Source organism: Rhinatrema bivittatum, chromosome 11, assembly GCF_901001135.1.
Source record: "Rhinatrema bivittatum chromosome 11, aRhiBiv1.1, whole genome shotgun sequence".
Lineage (NCBI taxonomy): Eukaryota > Metazoa > Chordata > Amphibia > Gymnophiona > Rhinatrematidae > Rhinatrema > Rhinatrema bivittatum.
This window is the reverse complement of record NC_042625.1, coordinates 40,417,335-40,441,960: the sequence shown is the minus strand read 5'-3', so window position 1 is coordinate 40,441,960 and position 24,626 is coordinate 40,417,335. Positions and strand designations below refer to the sequence as shown.

The following is a 24,626-nucleotide window of genomic DNA, read 5'->3' as shown; positions in this document are numbered from 1 at the left end:
TCTCCATAAATTATTCTAACTCCAGCGGTATCTCGGGGACTCCCAGTTCTCTTTTTACTGTGGATTTTCAATCATAGAATGTATTAGTCTAACATGAGGAAACTGAGGCATCTTTTTTTTTTTTTTTTTAAATGGCTGACGACAATGATTTGTTCAAGAAAAACCCAGGGAGCACAGTAAGAAATTCATTTTCCGTAGCTACTGTAATTCGACGCCTGAAGTCCCAAGTCCTTCCTTTAAAATTGCTAAATCTAGAATTAGGATTATTTTAATACAGGAGTTAGATAATTAGATTGTTGTATCTGAATCAGGCTTAAAAGTGCCTGTTGGCTCTTGCATGTTTAGACAAAGAGTCTGTATTGATGCCAGTTTGTTAAACTGATGGTTTGGTAATTAAGATTTGTTCTAGAGCTGACGCAGGGTAAATTGAACTGAACAACTCAATAACATTTTCTTTTGTTCCCAAACTCCATCACACTTTTATTGCATGCTGTGTATTCAAGAAAGCCTGTTGGCCATTAAAGGCCAGAAAACATAGGGATTATTTCTTCACAATGAAGTGAGAAATGCAAATTAGCCAGTCAAAAAAAAATAGTTCCTGTACAAGACACTGCCTCACTCAGTTGTTCATTGCCTAAGCCCCAACTATGCTCAGTTCTGTACATTTTAAGCTTCCGCCATCTTGATAATTAGTTTTAACTGCACTTCGTCAGGCCTCTGGTTGGCAATTGTTTTGCCGACTTCAGCGCCCTCTTTCTGCTCGGTACTGCTATCGGACTCATTGCTCTCCATATTGTTTCTGTTCTGCAGGCTTTGCTTTGTCATTGCTCCTTACTTTTCCATGACTCATTGCAACAGGCCAAGTATCCATGGATTGAGTGCTGGTGCTGGCAGAAAGCCGAGATTCTTCAATGCATTGTTTTTGAAGTTTATCAGTTTCCTTTGTCTTTAACAGCTCAGTATACTATAACTGGAGAAAATACAGCAAAATAAAACATTTGCTTATTTGGGAAACCGGGGCAAGCCAGTCTTTCTCCTGTTGAGCCACCATTATTTTATTTATTTATATATAAATAATCGATCTGAGATATCACACCGGTTTACCTTCAGGTACTGTAGGTATTTCTCTAACCCCAGAGGGCTACAATCTAAGTTTTGTACCTGAGGCAATGGAGGGTAAAGTGACTTGCCCAAGGTCACAAGGAGTGACAGCGGGACTCGAACCCTGGTCTCCCACTGCTGTAACCACTAGGCTATTCCTCCTCCAGTCTTGTGGTCTATTCTGATGAGTTGTCGTCTGTGGCCACTTGAATGCACTTAACAGTCTCTCTGTTCAGTAGCACGGCCGTGGAGTTGGAGATTTTAATTGCAATACAGTTTTTAGAATGCAGGCTGCACCATTATACGACTTATTGATAATACCTTTCACGCGAGCATCCCAAGGCACTAGTTCAATCAATGCAAAATATTAAGAAATAGCCTAGAGCTGTGTAATTGGCTCAGAATTCAAGTGACTGTACCGTTTGTTCAGTATGTTTTTTAAAGTTGATTTTTTTCCCCCATCACTTGTTGCAGAAGGATTACCAGAGGAGGCAATTTTTAAATTCCCCACTGGTAGATCTTGCAACTAAGTTTCAAAGAGAAAATGTGCGGACGCTTTCCTTTTGAAAATTGCTACATCTAACTCCCCCAGCAAAAGGATTTGAAGACTTGGAAGCAAGGGCAGTCAGTAGTGACACAGCGGGTTGTTAGACCACCAGCATGCTCACAGTATTGCTTTTAATGAAACTCATTGTTTCCCCATGATGATTACCCTTTTTGTCCCCAATCACCATATAACAATGGAAGCAAAAGGCACCTCACTTAAGGGTCTGATATTCTAAAAGGTGAATTTTAAAAGCTGGACACATGCCGAAATCAGGAGATGGGTGCACAGATGGCACTTGCATGTGTCCACTTGATTTTATAAGGTGGCCAGATTGCATGCACAAGTGCTGATGTGCGAATATCTTGCATCGACCAAAACAGGCACGGTACGGGCATTCTGTGGTGGGGCCAAGAGATGTGCATGCAAGTGCCTACTGTTATGACACTGTACTTACCATTGCGGCACGGAGCCGCCGACTATCTCCGCGGCACGGAGCCGCAGTCAGCCTCTCTTCACCGCGGCAGGGAGCTGCGGACTTCGGTGTCCTTCAGCGCGGCATGGAGCCGCTGTTAGCGGGACCCTCTCGCGGCCGGAACACCGTTGACGTCATCTTCCACCTCGCGGCCCGGAGGCTGCGGTCCCCGGGCTTTCCTGGCGGTTGGAGCCACCCTCCATCCTTCCTGCAGCAGCTGGAGCTGCTGCTGATGTCGGGGCCTCCTCGGCCCAGCCTTGCTCCTCCGTCGTCAGCGTCTGTGCAGGGCCACTGACCATGGTGCTGCATTTCCTGTTTCCTGCTTCCTAAGGCACGGGCCGCACCTCCTGCACTGATTTAAAGGGCCATGGCCGGAAATGCCATGGACCCCACCTGGATTCCTTCCAGGGCATCTCCTGATCATCAGCCCCATAGAAGGGCCCAGCTTCCAGTCCGTAGTGGCCTTCACAAGGAGTTAGTTCCTTTCCAGGACTTCTCATCTTTGCACCTGCTGGTTTTTCCTGTTCTTCGTGGGATCCCTCATTGTTCTTCATGTTCCTGGTCTCTTCTGGATTATCCCTTGTCTTCCTGATGTTTCATGGTCTTCCTGATGTTCCTTCCTGATGCCTCGTCTCCGCTTCTGCTTCCTGGACCCTTGGTTCTTCATCGCTACCTTCTCTGGTGTGTCACGTTGTGTCTCGTCACCTCGTGGCATGGGCCTGCCTTCTCGTTTCGCAGCACTAGTCTCTGGAGGTCATCTTCACTTGAAGACAAGTTTCGTCTTGGTCCCATGTTTCATGCCTAAAGCCAAGTGTCGTCTTGGTCCCTTACCCTGGAAATTGTCTCGGCCCTCGGATGTGCTGGTGGCTGCTCTGTCCATGCCTAAGACTCTGACTGATCCTGTGCCATTCCAGTGTGGTCCGTGACCAGCTATGGGCGGCTGTGACGGGCACATCTTGGTACAGGCTTCTACTGAATATTCGCCATGTTCCGGCTTCAATTACTACGTATTAGTCTGGAGTCCGCTTTGCTCTCAAGCGTGGTCCGTGACCAGCCCATGGGGTCTGCCCGTGTCGGTGGGCTGTGTAGGGCATGCTGTGTGGAAGCCTCAAACCACTACTTGTTCCTAAACCTTGATCCTGAGTCTTCGTGCTCAAGCTTCTCGTCTGAGTCTTCACATCCCAAGCTTCTCGTCTGAGTCTGTACGCCCCAAGGCTCCTGTCTCAGTCTTTATGTTCCAGAGCCTTCGTCTGCCTTCTTCTCCTGTCCGGCCTTCTGCCATTGCCGTTCCCAGCGGCAGGTCCAAAAGGGCTTGGAGTAGTCGGAGGACCACTCAGACCAACCAAGATTGGTCTGAGTGGTCTCACTGAGGTATGCAGGTCGGCAGGGGCCTGGGCTTGGTCTTGACCCAGACACGGATTTGTCTCACCAGCCTATGTGTTTTCCTGGAGCTCCTCTCTGGGTTCACCGAGGTCCAAGAGCACACATCTCCTATTCTCATGCAGCAGCTGCTCATGGCATCTCTTGCTACATTTAGCCAAAGCCTGTATGCACATAACAGATTGTGAAGGCCTTCCCTCTGTGACTTTACTCCTGCGGTGGAGAAGGTGTAAGCTTAAAAAAAAAATTAACAGGCATCCGTAAGGGGTTTGAGGGGTCCGAGGTAACTGGGGGGGAGTGCAGAGTGAAGAACCAAGGGGGTTGGGAGGACCTATTAGAACACTGGTCAAACTGGTAGACAGACTGGTGAAACTGGTCCTCGGCTGGATGCATGTCTGTTGTAAAGTACAGGTAATTGTACGCCCATAAAATGACTTACTCTGCTGGACGCACACAAGTTTAAAATTAGGTGCACAGATATGCGCGCCTAGGCTATTTTATAACATGCTCACGTATATGCGTGCATGTTATAAAATTGCCGTATCTCTGGGTTTGTGCCGGCGCACATATGTGCGCCCGTTTGAAAGTTATCATCCCTGCTTTTTCCCCAGAGTCACGGAATGGCAAAAAAAGCCTTAGTACAATGGCCTTCACTATATTTTCAAGCAAGAGTCACTTTGACAAAAAAGCCTCTATTTGAGAGCCAGGACTACTGCTGGATAAAGTGGCCAGCACCCTGCACAAAGAGGCAAGGGAAGGCTTTCAGTGAAGTGGGTTGCTTGGTGTGTGTGTGTGGGGGGGGGGGGGGGGAGAGAGATCCCCCTCCAATGATTCGGCCAGCCTGGCTGTTCAGGTACACTCAGAGAGACACATGTAACTAAAATGGTTTGCTTTTCCACACTTGCAGTCCTTCTCCCCCCTCCCCTAGCCCATCTTCTTCCAACTCATTTCTCCCAATATGCCTTCCCCCCAAATCTGTCTCCTTAGCTACCTCTCCACCACACAGTCTTCCTTCAACACACTCCCCTGAATCCCATCTCAGCCAGTCTCAACTCCTACCTACCCACCAGTCAGCCTCCATCATCCTGTCCCCACTTCTAGTCATTCCCTGTCACCTTCTCCAGCGGCTTTTTTGCTGGCATTGCCTCCAGAACACCTTTTCCGTTTTCTTCCGGTAACAGAGTTTGAACTGTGTGGTACCCAAACTCCTGCACTTTTCTCACAGAATAGCACAAAAGTTCAGGCACCATGTGGCTGAAACTCGCTGAGAGCCACACAGTGCTGGAGAAAAGCAGAATAGCTGTCCTAGAGGCAGCAGCAGCAGCAGCAGAAAAGCCTCTGCAGAAGGAAAATGGGAAAGTAGGTATTGCGGAAAGACACTTGGGGTTGATGGATCTGCCATGTGCCCCAGGTTTTACCGTGAAGAGCACTCTTTTACTGAATCAGGGCCTCTATTTCTGTACTTCCTCCTAGCTCGGTCTTCTCTAGTTACCGCCATATTCCCTCAATTCTGTTTTCAGCAGCTCAAGCTGTTGACCTGTGAAAATAACCAATGGGTTATGACCTCAACTTAAACTGCTTGCACTATAGTAAAATGTATGTTGTATGAATTAGCAGCAGGAGATTGAGTTTCTAAAGCATTTCTACAGGTAAGATAGTGTGTTTTATTAAACTGCCTGCCCAGTACGTGCATAAACTCATGCGTGAGTGTCCTGCTCACATGTAAGCTTATCTGGACCAAGTGGAGATATTCCGAGGGTGGAATTAGGGAGGCGATTGCCCTTACACACATACTTTCTCATTTTCAAAACTAGACACACACATTTTTTTATGGGAAATTTGTGTGGATCTTTTAGCAGGTGTAAGCCATGCATGCAGCTTTGGTGGGATAATTTATTTATTTAGGTTTATGTTCTGCTTTTCACACTTTTTTCAGCACTTCAAAGTTTTCAAAACAGACTCGGATGTGCAAGTCCACTTTGAAAAACTGGTGCAACTTTTACGTGCAACGTAACAAAATTACCCCATAAAGTCAGTTTTCTTGCACAGTTTTGAAATAGTACGTATTTTGTCCATTGATTTAATATCAAGCAAGAACTGGAAGAGAATAAATTGTGGAAAAGAAAATTGAACAACCGAACACTTCTGCGAAAAGCATACAGAGCTTGTGTGTGATTCTTTAGTTTGGCACTTTTGGGAAAAAGCTTTCTGCACAAGTGTTTGTTTGCATGATATCTTCTGTCAATGTTCGTTATTTTCTCAGAGTTGCACGAAATTAAATCCTTGGATGAGAGTTTAAACTACTGGGGAAGAATTCCTTAGATGCCCACCTTATAACCAAATACAACAAAAAACACACTATCAGGCACAGATAAGAATGCACCCAAGTTTTATTAGCAGAGTTTTCCTGACATTTTTAACCATTTTCCTGTTTAATTATTCCAGTACAAACAGGAAAGTTAGTCAATATCGCTGAACACAGAAGAATCCGCACTTCCTCTCTTTTACTGAACAAAAGCCACACAGTATAAGTGTTGTTCTGGGAGTTTAATAAATTGATTACTTTATAGGTGTAAAAATTATTTCCTCCTCCAGTCTAAAAAAAACCTCCAAAAACTGGAAGAGTCCGGAGATGATAACATCGATACAGACAAGTGACACAGAATCTGCCAAAACATCAATTGATATCGGGGTGCAAGGAATGAGTCACGATATATTTTAACATTTTATTTGCAATGAAAAGTCATAAGAACATGCCATACTGGGTCAGACCAAGGGACCATCAAGCCCAGCATCCTGTTTCCAACAGTGGCCAATCCAGGCCATAAGAACCTGGCAAGTACCCAAAAACTAAGTCTATTCCATGCTACTGTTGCCAGTAATAGCAATGGCTATTTTCTAAGTCAACTTAATTAATAGCAGGTAATTGACTTCTTCTCCAAGAACTTACCCAATACTTTTTTAAACACATCTACACTAACTGCACTAACCACATCCTCTGGCAACAAATTCCAGAGTTTAATTGTGCTTTCAGTGAAAAAGAACTTTCTCTGAATAGTTTTAAATGTGCTACTTGTTAACTTAATGGAGTGCCCCCTAGTCTTTCTATTATCCGAAAGTGGAAATAACCGATTCACATCTACCCTTTCTAGACCTCTCATGATTTTAAACACTTCTATCATATCTCCCCTCAGCCGTCTCTTCTCCAGGCTGAAAAGTCATAATCTCTTTAGTCTTTCCTCATAGGGGAGCTGTTCCATTCCCCTTATCATTTTGGTTCCCCTTCTCTATACCTTTTCCATCGCAATTATATCTTTTTTGAGATGCGGCGACCAGAATTGTACACAGTATTCAAGGTGCGGTCTCACCATGGAGCGATACAGAGGCATATGACATTTTCCATTTTATTCACCATTCCCTTTCTAATAATTCCCAACATTCTGTTTGCTTTTTTGACTGCCACAGCACACTGAACCGATGATTTCAATGTGTTATCCACTTTGATGCCTAGATCTCTTTCTTGGGTGGTAGCTCCTTATATGGAATCTATCATTGTGTAACTATAGCATGGGTTATTTTTCCCTATATGCATCAGCTTGCACTTATCCACATTAAATTTCATCTGCCATTTGGATGCCTAATTTTCCAGTCTCAGAAGGTCTTCCTGCAATTTATCACAATCTGCTTATGATTTAACTACTCTGAACAATTTTGTATCATCTGCAAATTTGATTACCTCTCTTGTCGTATTTCTTTCCAGATCATGTATAAATATATTGAAAAGTATGGGTCCCAATACAGATCCCTAAGGCACTCCACTGCCCACTCCCTTCCACAAAGATTATCCATTTAGTCCTACTCTCTGTTTCCTGTCTTTTAGCCAGTTTGTAATCCAGGAAAGGACATCACCACCTATCCCATGACTTTTTACTTTTCCTAGAAGCCTGTCATGAGGAACTTTCTCAAACGCCTTCTGAAAATCCAAATATATTACATCTACCAGTTCACCTTTATCTACATGTTTATTAACTCCTTCAAAAAAGTGAAGCAGATTTGTGAGGCAAGACTTGCCCTGGGTAAAGCCATGCTGACTTTGTTCCATTAAACCATGTCTTTCTATATGTTCTATGATTTTGATATTTAGAACACTTTCCACTATTTTTCATGGCACTGAAGTCAGGCTAACTGGTCTGTAGTTTCTCGGATTGCCCCTGGAGCCCTTTTTAAATATTGGGGTTATATTAGCCACCCTCCAGTCTTCAGGTACAATAGATGATTTTAATGATAGGTTACAAATGTTTACTAATAGGTCTGAAATTTCATTTTTTAGTTCCTTCAGAACCTTGGGGTGTATACCATCCGTCCAGGGGATTTATTACTCTTCAGGTTGTCAATCAGGCCTACCACATTCACCGTGATTTAGTTCAGTCCATCTGAATCAGTATCCATGAAAACCTTCTCTGAAACGGATATATCCCCAACATTCTCTTCAGTAAACACTGAAGCAAAAAAAATAATTTAATCTTTCTACGATGGCTTTATCTTCTCTAATTGCCCCTTTAACCCCTCGATCATCTAACAGTTCAACTGACTCCCTCACAGGCTTTCTGCTTCGGATATTTTTTAAAAAGTTTTTACTGTGAGTTTTTGCCTCTACGGCCAACTTCTTTTCAAATTCTCTCTTAGCCTGTCTTATTAATGTCTTACATTTAACTTGCCAACGTTTATGATTTATCCTATTTTCTTCTGTTGGATCTTTTTTTCCAATTTTGAATGAAGATCTTTTGTCTATAAAAGCTTCTTTCAACTCCCCTTTTAACCATGCCGGTGATCGTTTTGCCTTCTTTCCACCTTTCTTAATGTGTGGAATACATCTGGACTGTGCTTCTAGGATGGTATTTTTTAACAATGACCACGCCTCCTGCACACCTTTTACCTTTATAGCTGCTCTTTTCAGATTTTCTAACTATTTTTCTCATTTTATCAAAGTTTCCCTTTTGAAAGTTTAGCACGAGAGCTGTGGATTTGCTTACTGTCCCCCTTCTAGTCATTAATTCAAATTTGATCATATTATGATCACTATTGCCAAGTGGCCCCACCACCGTTACCGCTCTCACCAAATCCTGTGCTTCACTGAGAATTAGATCTAAAATTGCTCCCTCTTTTGTCGGTTCCTGAATCAATTGCTCCATAAAGCTGTCATTTATTCCATCCAGGAACTTTATCTCTCTAGCATGTCCCGATGATACATTTACCCAGTCAATATTGGGGTAATTGAAATCTCCCGTTATTACCGCACTACCAATTTGGATAGCTTCCCTAATTTCTCTTAGCATTTCACTATCCGTCTCACCATCTTGACCAGGTGGACGGTAGTATACTCCTATCACTATAGTCTTCCCCAACACACAAGGGATTTCTACCCATAAAGATTTGATTGTGCATGTTTATCCTGTTGGACTCTATGCCATCCCGGACATAAAGCGCCACACCGCCTCCTGGGTGCTCCTCTCTGTCATTGCGATATAATTTGTACCCTGGTATAGCACTGTCCCATTGGTTATCCTCCTTCCACCTTGTCTCTGAGATGCCAATTAAGTCTATGTCATCATTCGCTGCTATACATTCTAATTCTCCCATCTTAGACTTCTGGCATTAGCATACAAACATTTCAAAGTTTGTTTTTTGTTTGTATTTTCATTCTGCTATTTAATTGATAGGGATAAGTTAGAATTTTTAATTGATAGGGATATTAATGACAAGTGAAGAGATGACAGACTTCTCTGTCAAGAAGCAACTTGTATTGGCATTGAGAACTATGTTAAATGTCGTTGGGATAAGTGATTGAGTAGTTCAGATTGTCTCAAATTAGACTCTAGGAGGCATTTGAGAAGATGAAAAAGTGTTTTATTTTCACATTCTAAAATTGTGCCTAAAAAATTGATTTTTGCCTATCTTACATTATACATCTGTAAAAAGGGCAGACGTTAATTGCCTGTCTCTATGAAATGGATTCAGTCTTTAATCATAAAAAGGCAAAATATACATATATAGAAACAAAGAAAGTATATATCTTGCAAAGAATTGTACTATTTTGGAATTTTTGTAAGCAAACTGGACTTGTTGATTTTTTTGCTTGAAAAACTTAATTCTGGTACTGAAATTTATTTATTTAAAAACTTTTCTGTACCGTCGTTTAGTAGTATACCATCACAACAGTTTACAGATAGGCACATCTGTCTGGTTAGGATTATAAATTACCTAGTAGGTGCCAATAAAGTTTCTGTTACATGAATCAAATAATATACGCTATTTGGATTGTGGATTGGAAATTCCATTTATATGAATAATAGGATATCCATATGAGAATACTGTACTCTTAAATTAATCTTTAGGTATGAGAAAAAATAATAAATAATAAAGGAGGGATAACTGCTATTTGTTGACTTCTAACAGTGTGCCGGAAACTGCTCTAATCTTTTTTATCGTTTCCTTTTCTATCTTTGGCATCTGCTCCTGTCTAGGAGATATTCAGTTACTTCTGCTGAACTTTGCTGCAACTACTTTGGAGCTTTATAAAAAAAACCCAAAAAACTTTATTTTTCTAGAATTTAATTTTTTGACTGCAGGTTACTATATCTAAATCAGTGGTGCTCAAATTGGTCCCCCAGCCAGTTGGATTTTCAAGATATCCCTAATGAATATGCATGAGATTCACATTCATTGGAGACAGTGTGTACAAAAATATCTCATGCATATTCATTAGGGATATCCTGAAAACACTCAACTGACTGTGGGGGAGGGTTGTAGGGGTCTAAGGATGTGATCTGAATTACTCTGGACTTCCTTAACAGGTGCAGTGCTCTAGGCCTTAGGTAATAGCTGAAATATGGCATTTGTTATTTACAATGAGAGAAGGAGTTAATAGCGGAAATGCATTTTGGTAGCTAAATCTAGGATGGTTAATTGGAGCCCCATTTTCTTTCCTCCCATCTTTAAAGGTCTGTGAAAGCGGCTTCTTAATGGAAAATAAAATAATTAGAACCAGCATAATCCATTGTAAAATTCAAGTATTTTCGTAAAGGTCTCATTTTCCAGTTTGGATAGAGTCTGTCTCCTTTTCCATTTACATTCCTTTCTTACACTCATGGTTTGAAACAGTTCACAAAATCACTACAAGGTTATCCATCATTCTGGTCATTGAATTCTGATCAGAATTAAACGGGTTTGTAGTGACTAAGTGAAAGCGATCTTTCTTGCTCTCCCAGTGCAAAAGAGGGCAGCAGAGCTGACCAAGGTAATCGGAATAAAATGGAAATCTCCATTCTTATTCCTGTTTTCAAAATGAGTGGCAATATTAGCAAAAGGGGGTCCCGTGTCCTAAGAACAGTTGTTGATTAAGTCATTCTGACACACAGAGAGGTAGAGAACCCAGACATGGGATAAGTGAGCCTGGCTGCTTTGTCACAGAGCGTTGCATTACATCGGAGTGCCTTTATCACTGGGTTGTACAGTTTAATACCGTCTCCAGGCCAGTATTGATTTAGTGTTGGCCCAGAGACACCATCTAGGCGTTGAAAACAGAGATCCTTCATTAATTACTTAAAAGCCTGATTCTGATAACTCCATCTAGAGACAGCAAAGCTCCCCCTCCTCTCCACACACACCCCAACAAATACAATTGCCTCCTGGACAGTAAGCACTGACTTGTTTTAATGTAAAAGCAGATTTTATCATCCTAGTAGTGGTAAATGATGCTTTCCTGTACCTCAAGCACAAGCAGTAATATAAAATTAGAGTCAATTCCATGGATTGGCAGCATCTTGAATTATCTTTTTTTTTTTTTTTTTAAACTTATTTTGTACTTTTTTTGTACAGGAAGTTTTCTCTAGCTTAATCAGAACTGGACTCTAGTGGAACTGCATTGCCATGAGCTTTCATTCTCAACCACCTGTTTTTTTGCTCATTTTAACACTTGCTCTTCCTCCTTCCCTCCAACAATTGCATTGACAATCTTTAGGCAGAAATCAAATTCCACCAGCTCCCAAATGAAGTGGGAAAATGTGCCTCCTGAGCCTGCTTACTAGGTGGCACTGTTGAGAGAGAGCTGTGTCACCTCTCTCCAGCAAGGGCTTCCCTGAAAGTTGTTTTCTGAGCATCGCCAATGCCAGCCCCAGTTGGCTCTGGGAATCCATTATGGATTTCTCTCAGGGCAGCATGCAGCAGCACTAGCAGGCTGACCCCGAGTGCCTTGATTTTGAAATGTTTTGGAGGGGCTAGAATGATGTTATCAGACTCCCTGCAATCTTTTAGTTCAGATTGAAACAAATGTTGACTGACTGATGGGAATTTCTGACAGGCCTTACAGCAGAACCCGACCATGATTTTTCCATGCTTTTTCTTTCTGAAAATGTTTGGGGTTTTTTCCCACAGGTTTTTCAGGACCAGGAAGTCAGCTGACTTTGCACTCCACTCTTAGCAGTTGTGCTACAATGCTGTTATTTTTCAGCATCCAGCTATTCCTCTTTATATAACACTTAATTCAAGGATAGGGAGACATAGTAAATAATTCTTTACCAAGAGGGTGGTAGATACCTGGAATCTATTGCCTGAAGCAGTGGTAATAACTAAAACCTTTGATGGAATTTACCAATGCTCGGGATGGATGCACATAGCAGTGGTAAAAGCAGAAGTAGGTGAATGATAAGATAATAGAAGTAGAGATTCTGGGTATTGGATTATATATTGGGGAAAGTATGCTCACCTACCTGGAAGAATAGAGGGCCAAAAAGAGCAGGTGACAAAGCCAACTGCATCAAGCTCTTAAGAAGGAAAAGGCAAGATCGACTAATCTGCAGTGGTGGCAGAGATTTGGCACATTCTCGGATATAATCAAGGGGAGATAAGTTTCTAGTACGAGCAGCAAGCTGGCTTGGCTAGAGTTCCCAGCTAAGGGCAAAAGGAGAAGGCAGGGTCTCCTATAGGCAGTCAAGCTTATATAATGCTAGCTGGGAGATATCCTTAGTGTAGTGAGATGTGATAAGGGCAAAGAAAGGGTGATAAGGAGCTAGAACAGTGTAGGTAGTCAAGCCTCTCTGAGCTGACTGCTGAGAGATATCCTTAACTAGAGCAGTGTAGGCAGAGGATAATTGGGCAGATCAAATGGTACTTATCTGCTATGTTACTTAAGTTGCAATTTCACAACTGTTTACAAGCCTGCAGTGATGACACAGACTGAAAGCTAAGTGATAGCCTGGGAGACTACAAAGGAAACCTTGGATGTGCTTCAACACTCAAATAAATGAAAAGGGACAGTGTCTATGTTTTAATTAGCTGATTTGAAACTCTGCTTGACGTTTCTTTATCTGTGGAGTAAACAAGGTGCTTAGTGGGTCGTGAGATAAAATTGGGAAATCGCCTTCTTTCTGTTGGCAGGAAATGTATACATTACTTTTCTAAAGTGACATATTGATTAAAGAAGTCAGATTTCTCTTGTGTATTGCACAAATTTTCCATTGGACAACTCAAGTAAAAGTGTTTCTTTTGCAGAAATCAGAAGGCTGTAGGTCTTAATGAAAGGAATAGCTAATTTGGTAGGCCTGTAAAGAACGCTCATTCTATCTTGATTCAGTATAAGTTGGAATTGTGATCATATGCAAAAGAAACCCAATACTCTTATTTTTATTTTTATTATTATTTTTTTTACTGGCCCAACACATTCCTCTTGCTCCTGTTGGGCATCTGGCTCAATGCAAACCAATCTCTCATGGCTATGGTTCCATAAACTTTCATTTGCAAATGTCATGGGGATTAACACCCTTTTTAATAGCCTAGCCCTGTCATTGCAGTGATGGTTCATGGCTCCTTCTGGAACCTCGTATATGTTCACCCTAAATCTATCCACTATGTTTCACTGTAGCATGTTGAATGGGACTCACTCCACCTCCACCCACTCCCCTCAGGAATCTATGAACACTGTTCCAGCATCCCCAATCCAGATTGACCCAGGGACCAGAAGACCTGATCCTGGAATCCAGATCCTCTGCAGTGCAGCTCACAGCACTGCCATTGTGTTGTGATTCCACTTGTGGGACAGGCCCGTGAGTGGCTCACTCACTTGCTGAATCCAGGATGCCGCCGACTCCCGATGCCACTGGGCCCTGCTTCTGTTTCCCAGCACAACCTTGAGCCACTATCGCCGCCTTTCCTCTCTGTGTATCTGGAGCGCCGCTTCACCCTTCAGAAATCCTTTCTTATTTTTAGAGCCTGAGTCTGAATCCAAGTTCCTGAGTCCAGTCCCTGGTCTTCAGTGTCTTGTTCCAGCTTCTGCTTATTCCTGAGTCCAATGCCTGCACTGCTATTGTCGTGATTCACGACTAGCCCATGGGTTGTGTAGGGTGCACAGCAGTGCCGGACCTCTTCAGAGCCTTCAGCTTGTCCATGTCTTCAGAGCCTTTGTCTTGTCCAAGTCTTCAGAGCCCTTGTCTTGTGTCTGCATGCATAAACCGCTTCCAAACTGCAGTCCAAAAGGGCTTTCAAGTGGCCAGATATTTACTCCAGAGACCAGCATTGCGTTGCTGGGTCTCAATTCCTAGTGCGTGTTCGATATCCAAGAGTTCCTGGTTCTGGGTGTTCCTATGCTAAGCCATGAGTCTTCCAAATTCAAGCCAAGAATATTCCTGTTTCAGCTAGCCTGTGCCCGGATGCGTTCACCCGCCAGCGATGTCGACCACCGCCAGCCCTGGGGTTGCGTAGGTTGCGTCACGGCACAAAGCTCAAACTCTCGTGTATCTGTCCGCACTCGCAACACAATGCTATGTTTTAGGTAGCTTCACGTTTTAGTTCTGTTCTGCTGACACATGCCATTTTCATGGAGGCAGGGACTCTATGCGTGGACAACACTTGAGCTCATTCAGAAAATGGACTTCGGATTCCTCGGGCAACAGTGAATTTGTTAGACTGAATTTGAAAGCATTAATAAATAATTTTAAAAAGGATTATTTCTTCTGTTACTTCTGAGTCTACCACTTTGGAGCCTCATATTGTGCACCTTTATTGTAGAACTTCATTTCCACTTTAAAATGTTTGCATCTTCTGCATTGTTTATTTATTTCTTAACAAATGTATTTACCACGTAACCAGTACAAAAACAATACTGGAAGGTATTGAAAGTCTTTATCATATCGCTTTTCTCCTTCCACTTCTCTAGGGCATACATATATATTTGGTCCTTAAGTTTTATTTTATATTGAGCCATGCCCAAGCTGAGTGGCAAAATATGAAGATAATATTTGAAGTTTTAATAGAGTCAACTGTTCACTAAAATGAGCAAATTTTCAACAAGGCAAAATGATATTGCAGTTGGTTATGACTTATGACTCTTGTATCTTCCTGTAACAGATTAAAATTCTTTTGTATATGCTTGCTTCCAGAGCAGTAAAAATATTACATGATGCTCAAGATGTGCTCATTACTTAGCTGATGTGAAGGGCAGCATTGGCACAGTCCTTGGTTTTTGGCTTCATACAACATGGACTTTAATTTTAGAAATTAAAACAAATTCATTTACAATTATTTTTGTTTAGTTTGTCCACCTCTTCTGCATTATGGTGTTTGAGGTTGGAGAAAAAGTTTATGTTTTTGTATCTGTGGCTTTTGCCCCTTGTGCAGAGGGACATGCTGGGTCTAATTAGCAAATATAATTTTTTTTTGGTTTGTCACAGGGCAAAGGTTAAGAAAGGTGTGACTATCCTGGGTGTGCGAGCCAGTAGCCCCTCTCTCTGGGATATTAAAGAGAACATGGATTATTCTGGCAAATACTCACCGGCTGATATTGTATGTCGGAGGAAGTCGGGAAACTCGGAAACCAGGTAGGAAAACCGCAGCATCTCTTGATGTTTTTCCTTTTCTACCAAGATGTCAGAAATGGGCACACTATGGACCAGATTTTAAAAGCCCTACGCGCGCCGGGCCTATTTTAAAAAGGCCCGGCGAAGCGCGTAAACCTCCTGGACATGTGTAAGTCCCAGGGCTTGCAAAAAGGGGTGGGGTGTGAGCGGGGTGGGGAGGGGAGGGGACGGGGCCAAAGGCCTTCGACACAGCGGCCATTGCCGCTGTGTCGAAGGATCGCGTGCCGGCAGGCTGCCAGCACGCGCAAATTGCACAGGTGCAAAAGGTATGATAAAACCTTGGGGGGGGGGGGGGGTTAGAGTAGGGCTGGGGGGGAAGGTTAGGGGAAGGGGTGGGAAGGTCAGGCTAGAGGGAAGGGAAGTTCCCTCACAGGCTGCTCCGATTTCGGAGCGACCTGGGAGGGAACGGGGGAAGGCAGCGCGGATTGGCCGCGCAAGGTACACAATTGTGCACCCCCTTGCGTGTGCCGAACCCTGATTTTATAACTTGCGTGCACCTGCACGTGCAAATTATAAAATCAGGTGTATATGTGCGCGCGCCGGGTAGTGCGCGCACATGTACGCCCGCTCGCACCCTTTTAAAATCTACCCCTAAGGCTTCCCACCCACGCTTCCTCTCCATGAACAGGTAGCAGCAGAATAAGCAGTTGCAGTGCAGTCTTCTCTCACTCATACACCCACTGCCCCACAGCAAAAATCAAAATGTCGTCGTAACTGAAGCCTATTGGCATGTCATAATTTAAGCGCTAGTAAAGTATTACATCATCTGCGTTACACTTGAAGAATAGAAACCACAGTATTTGGATATGAATCTGTTGGGAGAAGAAGCTGGACTTTGTTAGTATCTCTGCTACTATCTATGTAGATCAGCTGTAAGAATATGTTTGAAATGTTTATTACAAAGACTGCTTAAGTGTCATATTACTGAGCTTTAGTTGCCTGATAGTATTTTAACTGCCTGGGGACTTATTTGTATCCAAGGTACACATTTCTAGGCGCAAAATGCAATCACATTGATTGAATTATTGAAGCCTGTCTGATCCACTTTGTGTTCACCTGTGTTCAGAATGAAGCCATTTACTTTTTCTCCCATTATCCAGATATGCCCAGTATCATAAGAATGCAAATTATCTATTTACATAGGTTTTTTTTTATTTTTCTATTGTTGCACTTTTGATTCATGTTGCATATAAAAGAAATCTGGATTGTTTTGGCTTTCATTGAAATAGTCTATTCCTTTCCACATAGCCTGGGTTTCACTCTGGAGTCTTCCGCTAGCACATTAGAAAGCTTCTGCATGAGAGGGTCTGCTGACTGAGTGGAGCCCCTCCTTCTGTTTGTTGGCAAGGCTTGCAGCTCTCATGTCAATGTCAACTCCATCCAGATTTAGTGATTGACAACCTCAAATTTTTTAAGCGTCACAAGTCAGTTATGTGTGGCACTTTGACTTTCTTTAGGCGGACGCGTGTCTTAAAAGACCAGCGTTCTGACACATTTGTGAATGAGGTATTCTCATCCTCCTGCCAGTGTAAGTTGCATGGATGAAAGAGTCAGGGTCATGCTGCAAGTGGAAAATTATTTTATCACTCGAGAACGTGCTTGATTGTTTTACAGGAGTGGAAGTCATGGTGGGCCTTATTTATTAAGACTGTTTTTTCCCAATCTGCGTTTATGGAGGGAACGCTTAGTAAATCATGCACCACGGAGCATCAGTTTGCAAATTTGTTAATCACAGCATAGAACTCCTGCAATGCTGTTGCTATTACCGTTACACGGGCTTTCTGTTTCTTTATGTTGCCAGCTTAGATGCTTGGTTTTGCTGTTCAAAATTCAGAGATGTTTGCCCCCGTCCCCCCGTTTGATAGGTAGGATAGGCTGGTATGAGAGTAGGCGGGTCCATTAGGTTTAATCAAAAATGTATGTTACATCTTCCAGTGGTGAAAGCCTTTCCTCATGTGCAAATCTAAAATATTCTCAGCTGCCTTGCCTCGGTTATGGAATTCTCTTCAATCTTCACATAGAGAAGAAGTCAGTCTTTAGGGATTTAGAAAAGGGCTTAAAACATAGTTAATGTCATAAGAACATAAGAATGTAAGAAGTTGCCTTACGTGTCAGACCAAGAGTCCATCAAGCCCAGCATCCTGAGGATAATATTCAAAAGCTATTTAGATGGATAACTCAAACGTTTTCCATTTAAGTGGCAAAATAGGCATATTCATCCACTTATCTGGCTAAATTATAGCTGGATAACTAGCTTACACTTCCAATGCTGCTCTTAGAGTGGTGCTGGAGACCCCAGGAGTGGGTCAGAGGGTCCCTTGCACCCAGCATTGAAAACCAAGGAATCAGGGAGGCTCTGGAAGGATTGGAGAAAGGGAAGGAGGGAGAGGGAGTCCGTACGATTTATAATCCTTGCGGGTGGGTGGGAGGAAGGGAAGGTAGAGGGATCAGGCTGCTCTTTTTATTTATTTATTTTAAACAATGGGATATCAGGTCTCAGTTCGATTAAGAGGTTTACGGGGGTAAAAAGAACAGGGCCCAACAGGGCCTTTATAAGATATTTTGGGGGTGGGTAGGAGGGGATTGGCTCGCTGTCTCCTGTTATTTACTTGACTTTGCTTCCTAATGGCAGCGCTACTTAGCCAGATATCTTTTAAAGATATCCAGATAAGTAGCACTTTATCTGGCCACACAAGGCCGAATAACTAAAAAACCTACCCAGCTATTTTCAGACATAGCCGGTTAGGTTTCATAATTATCGGTCTACATATAGCTGGATAAAGTGTTACTTAATTGGATATCTTTAAAAGATGTCTGGCTAGGTAGCGCTGTCATTTGTTTTAAATGTGTTACTTGCTAACTTCATGGAGTGCCCCCTAGTATTTGTATTATCTGAAAGAGTAAATAACTGATTCACATTTACCCATTCAAGTCCTTTCATGATTTTACAGACCTCCATTGTATCCAACCTCAGCCGGCTGTTCTCTAAGCTAACAAGCTCTTCTCTCTTTAGCCTTTCCTCATAGGGGAACTGTTCCATCCTCTTTATCATTTTGGTCGCCATTCTTCTTTCTTTCTCCAGGGCAACTATATCTTTTTTGAGATGCGGCGACCAGAATTGTACACAGTATTCAAGGTGTGGTCTCACCATGGAGCGATATAGAGACATTATGACATTTTCCGTTCTATTAACTATTCCCTTCCTAATAATTCCTAATGTTTGCTTTTTGACTGCTGCAGCACACTGAGCTAACGATTTCAATGTACCATCTACTATGACGCCTAGCTCTCTTTCCTGGGTGGTAACTCCTAAGAGAGAACCTAACATTGTGTAACTACAGTAAAAGTTATTTTTCCCTATATGCATCACTTTGCAGTTGTCCACGTTAAATTCCATCTGCCATTTGGATGCCCCAATCTTCCATTTTCACAAGGTCCTCCTACAATTTATCATAATCTGCATGTGATTTAGCTACTCTGAATAATTTTGTGTCATCTGCAAATTTGGTCACCTCACTTGTCATATACCTTTCTAGATTATTTATAAATATATTGAAAAACACTTAGAAAATTGACTATTTAATCCTACTCTCTATTTCCTGTCTTTTAGTTTAATTCTTTTTTATTAAATTTTCACAAATTAATAAATCTGAAATCAAGATGGTGAATGGTTTCTGCACACCATCCTAGTTTACAATTTAGTATTGAAGCTTGTATTACAACCAAATTAACTACAAATACATAACCAAATGAACTCTTTCCCCTCCCTTTCCCCACTCCACCCCACTATGTCTTACATAAAACCCATATAGAGTGGTAAGGCATACATCTACAAGATTAGCTATCACATCACATCATTCAGTAGCAGGCTACGCGCTCTATGAGGTAATGAATCCAAATACAATTTCCAAATTTTTAAGAATAGTTTATAGTTCCTGGTAACATCAACATTCTCAATGCATTTTTCCAAACAGCAAACATCGTATAAAAAATTTCTGAGGTGCTTAAGGATCGGAGGATCTGCTATTAGCCAGTTTTGTAAAATTACTTTTTTTGCCAATAATACCTTCTGAACCCACAACTTAGTATATTCATCAAGGAAAGAAACATTTTGGAAATATTCAAAAAGAAAAAGAGAGGCTTCCAAAGGCAATGCAACATTTGCCACTTGTGTAAGATATTGTTGTGCTTGTTTCCAGAAGATATTGATCAAGGGGCACATCCAGAATTATCAAGTATGCCCCTTGACACCTAATACAAGTACTGGTATCAACAATCTTCGCAAAGTGGGGCCCGTACCTGAGAATATTAAAATCGCATAAGAAATTTATGGTGAGTTTCTCTTAGAGGGCATTCATCATTATACTTCGCAGTTTGGCAAAAGCCTTTAGATATGTGCAAGAAGACAGGGAAACAGTCAATTCCCATTGCCAGCCCTCTATGAGATAATTACATTGTAAATCAAACTCCCTTTTTCCAAGACGTCTATATATGAAATATATTGTATGACTATAAGGATCCTCTAAATTGAAAAGATCAGTTAGAAATTCTCTATTCTGGAGGCCCAGTTCAGCTGCATCCAGAGAGAAGGCATAATGCCGAACCTAGAGATATGCAAAAAATGTTTTGGATTAATCTGATAGCGTCCTGAAACAACATTATTTCACCAGTATCTCCTAAAAATTTCTGGATTACCTGTAAACTCTTTCTGACCCATTCTTCAAATATAGGTGACCGGAATTTGGGAGCAAAGTTTTTATTCCCTTGAAGGGGCAGAAAATGTGAAATTGTTTACCTTAAATGCAATGTAAGGCATAACCATTTCCAAGCTTTCATAACTGGAGAAACCAATATACTACACTGCACATGTACTGGTAGTGATAAAGGTGTAATATGAAAAACATATCTTAGATTTAGGGGATACATCAGATCTTGTTTCATTGCAATTGGAGTTTAGTAACAAGTCCCTTTAAGTCAGTCTGCACATGCCTTAAGAAGTAGGCTATATTATATATATTTAGGTCAGCCAAACCTAATTCGCCCTTATCCCATGGTATCGCTAGTGTCGAAAATGCTATATGAGGCTTTTTGTTTTGCCAAAGAAAGTGACAAATGAGATGTTCCCACCTGCTCAATTCTCTATTAGTTAAACAAATCGATAGTTGTTGGAGTACGTACAGCCATTTCGGCAAGATCATCATCTGGAAAACAATTATCCTCCCCGCCAATGAATGAAGAAGATCTACCCAGTTTGCGTCCCGGGGCTTTACGCATGCCGGCGCGCCTGTTTTGCATAGGCTGCCGGCGTGCGTAAAGCCCCGGGACGCGCGTAAGTCCCGGGGCTTTCGAAAAGGGGAGAGAGGGGGCGTGTCCGGGGCGTTCCCGAAATGACGCGGCGTTTTGGGGGCGGGCCGTGGTGTTTTGGGGGCGGGCCCAGGGGCGTGGTCGAGGCCTCTGGACCAGCCCCCGGGACCGGAGGATGGAGTGGGGCTGCCGGCCGACGCGCGCAAAGTTACGCCTGCTGAAAGCAGGCGTAACTTTGCCAACAAAGGTAGGGGGGGGGGTTTAGATAGGGCCGGGGGGGGGTGGGTTAGGTAGGGGAAGGGAGGGGAAGGTGGGAGGGTGAAGAAAAGTTCCGTCCAAGGCCGCTCCGAAATCGGAGCGGCCTCGGAGGGAACAGGCAGGGCGCTGGGCTCGGCGCACGCAGGTTGCACAAATGTGCACCCCCTTGCGCCTGGTGCGCGAACAAAAGTGCGCGATCGTGCAAGTATTTAAAATCTGCCCCTAAGAGTGAAGATTCATGTCTCAGGAGAGCTTCCAACATATCTAAATTTAGTGAAAGACCTGCTACCCTACTATATTGTTGAAATTCTTCCAGAAGAACTAGGATGGAAGTCTGAGGATTCTTTATATGTACTAGAATGTCATCTGCAAAAGCAGACAGTCTGAAAAGATTCCTCTCCCTCTTTCCAATGGGAAGACCCTTTATCTTCTCATTTTCTCAAATTCGCTTCAAGAGCGGTTCCAGAGTTAAAGCAAAAAGCAAAGGGGACAGAGGACATCCCTGATGGGTACCCTTCTGCAGCTCGAACACTTCCAATTTAACCCCATTAACCCTTCCGATTTAACCCCATTAACTCCAAAACTGAAGCCATTGGATTGTTATAAACAGTTCACACTACCTCTAGGAGGTATCCTGAGATACCCACCTTCTGAAGTGTTTCAAACATGAAAGACCACTCAACACGGTCAAACGCTTTTTCAGTGTTGAAACTAAGTATCAGGAAAATAAACTTCTGCAATTTGCTGTATTCGGTAGATGCCAATATCTTCCTAATGTTCTTCATTGAGTACCTGCCTTTGACAAAACCCACTTGGTCTGAGCCTATCAAAGTCTATCTGCACTGCCATCAATTTGGCCAACAGCTTTACATCAAAATTTAGCAAAGATATTGGCCTGTAAGATTCTAACAAAACTGGATCTCTCCCTGGCTTTGGCAAAACAGTAATCTCTGCTATATTTAGTCCTGGGGAAATTCTGCGCTATTGCGGAGTGCAAAATTTGCACAGAATTCCCCCTCTGCACAGAATTGCCAAATTTTGCGCAGAAAATGGCAGAGGAGACCCCGGCATACTGCGAACATTACACGTGCTGTTTGTGGTGAAGATGAAGGCCACAGTGTACCGCGAATGGTGAGTGCTCCATTCATGGCGAAGATAAAGGCCCCAGTATACCGCGAACGGAGCACGCACCATTTGCGGCAAAGATGAAGGCCCAGACATGCCACAAACAGAGCGTGTTCCGTTCACGGTGAAGATGAAGGCCCTGGCGTGCCGCAGGATGAGCTTCGCTCGCGGTGAAGATAAAGGCCCCGGTGAAAGTGAGTGTGTGTAGAAAGGTGTGAGGGGGTGGGGGAGGGGAGGCAGAGAGAGAGGAGGAGGGGGAGGGGTGAGAGAGAGCAGGATGGAGGGGGTGTGAGAGAGAGCGGGGGGATGAGAGCAGGGGGATGTGAGAGCGACTGGGCGGGGGGGGGGGGGGCGAGAGTGTGCAGGGGGAGTGCTTGAGTGTGGGTGCCAGAGAGAGGGACCCTATATGAGGAGATTGTGAAGGAGTGTGTATTTGTGTGAGAGATTGGGAGCTGGAGTGTATGAAAAAGGAATTGTGTATTTGTGAGGGTGCTAGCCTGGGTGAAGGGATTGTGTATGTGTGAGGGAGAGCCTGGGTGAAGGGATTGTGTATATGTGAGAGAGAGCCTGTGTGAAGGGGTTCGCGCGAGAGAGACATAGGTAGCCTGTGTAAGGGTGTATGCTTGAGAGAGAAAAGTAGCTTGTGTGGGTGTGTATGCAAGAGAGAGGGCCCTGTATGAGGGTTTGTGTATGTGTACTAGAGAGAGGCAGCATGTGTGTGAGAGAAGGAAGGACAGAGGGAGCCTGTGTGAGGGGCAGTACTGAGAATGGGGTAAAACTCTAGGAGTGGCAATAGAGTGGAAGGGGTTAAGCCTAGAGGTGGAGGAGAGAGATACTAGCAGGTTAGAGGAGTTGGGGCCTCAGAGGGCAAAGTGGCCAGGCAGTAGGGAGAACGAGTGGAAGGGACACTCTTACTGTTAATTTCTAGGGAAGTTCTGCTCAAAATATTTAAAATTCTGCATCTTTAAGTAATAACTTTTTTCTGTATTAATTTAAAATGTAATTACTTAAAGACTGATATGAAATCACCACTCAGAAGCAAACTCCTCCCATTATCTAATCAATCCACATAAAAAAGAGGAAACAACCACTTGTTGAAAAGAGATCAGCAATTCTTATTAATTTGAGAACAACGATATCAGAATAGAGTACCATAATTTTAATCCACTGTCTCTCGTCACGCAATGGGCCCCAAACAGCATCAGCCATCCTGGCACTATAGTGTAATCATTTATCATTGTCTCATATGAATTAATCACCTAATAGTCATTTCAATTATTTTAATTTTAATATATCACCAAAAATTTTTTTATACATTTTTCTGAAAAATTAAAAATACTTAGCTCCCACAGTAGCGTTCAAAAAAATGCCCAAAAATGTGAACACACATGAAATCAGGCTCACCAATCTGTAGTTTCCCAGATCACTGCTAGAGCCCTTTTTAAATATTGGGGTTATATTGGCCACTCTCCAATATTCATGTATAATGGACAATTTTAATGATAGGTTAGGTTACAAATTACCAGTAATAGAAATCTAATTTTTCAGATCTTTCAGAACCCCGGGGTATATTTCATCTGGTCCAGGTGATTTGCTACTCTTCAGTTTGTTAATCCAGATTCACCATGATCTGGTTCAATTCATCTAAATCATCACCCTTGAAAAACGTCTCTGGAACAGGTATCTCACCAGCATCCTTATTAGTAAACACCGAAGCAAATAATTAATTTTGTTTTTCCACAATAGCCTTATCTTCCCTAAGTGCCCCTTTAACCCCTCCAACTGATCCCCTCGCAGGCTTCCTTCTTCGAATATATTTATATGTCTTTTATGAGTGATTGAGAATGATAGCGTTGGAACAGGGTACAAGCTATTTAGACCTTGGTAAGGCAGCTTGCAATGTTGGACAGTCTTTTATAAATTCTTTTGTGATTTAGTTTTACTTGTTTTTGTTGGTTTTTTTTTTATTTCACTATTGTATTTTATTGTATATGTGTTCTGTTTTATGTTATTATATATATATATGTGTTCTATTTCTACATAACTTTCAGTGATTTTATCTGGAAAGTGATTTATAAATGGAGTAAAATGAAATGAAATCACAACATAGCTAAATTTGAAAAGCCCCAGATACAGTCAAGATAGTTGTAGATGGCTTAAAATAGTATGTGGGCTGTAAAGATGAAAGGCTGGCTGAAAAATGCCTCTTCATAGAATATCTGCTGTAAAGGAAACCTCATTAAATGGATCATGTTACATGGGACACACCCAGTTTCTAGAATCAAGCAGCTTCCTTCAAGAAATGACTTTTATTACTGCCCCTATTAAAAGAAAAGCTGCCTTTTACTCCAGGCTGTTATCAGCTTCTTCTGTAACATATTAAAGACATCACTGGCACCTTTTTAAAATGGATGGAGATACTGTCTTGATTAGCGATGTCATTAATGAATTCAGATATTATTATACTGTTATATGTACACGCAACTGCGTATTTTTGTTCTATGTACACCGACGTGATATCTTTGATGAG

The 24,626-nt window shown here is 42.4% G+C and overlaps 1 protein-coding gene across 1 annotated transcript in view; it reads left to right on the top strand.

Annotated features, from left to right (window-relative positions):
• Positions 1–24,626, top strand: part of TMEM132D (transmembrane protein 132D) — a 367,716-nt gene that overhangs the window by 66,942 nt on the left and 276,148 nt on the right. The window contains exon 3 of the mRNA XM_029571352.1: positions 15,224–15,370. Coding sequence (XP_029427212.1) covers positions 15,224–15,370 — 147 coding nt within the window. The remainder of the gene's footprint in view (positions 1–15,223; positions 15,371–24,626) is intronic.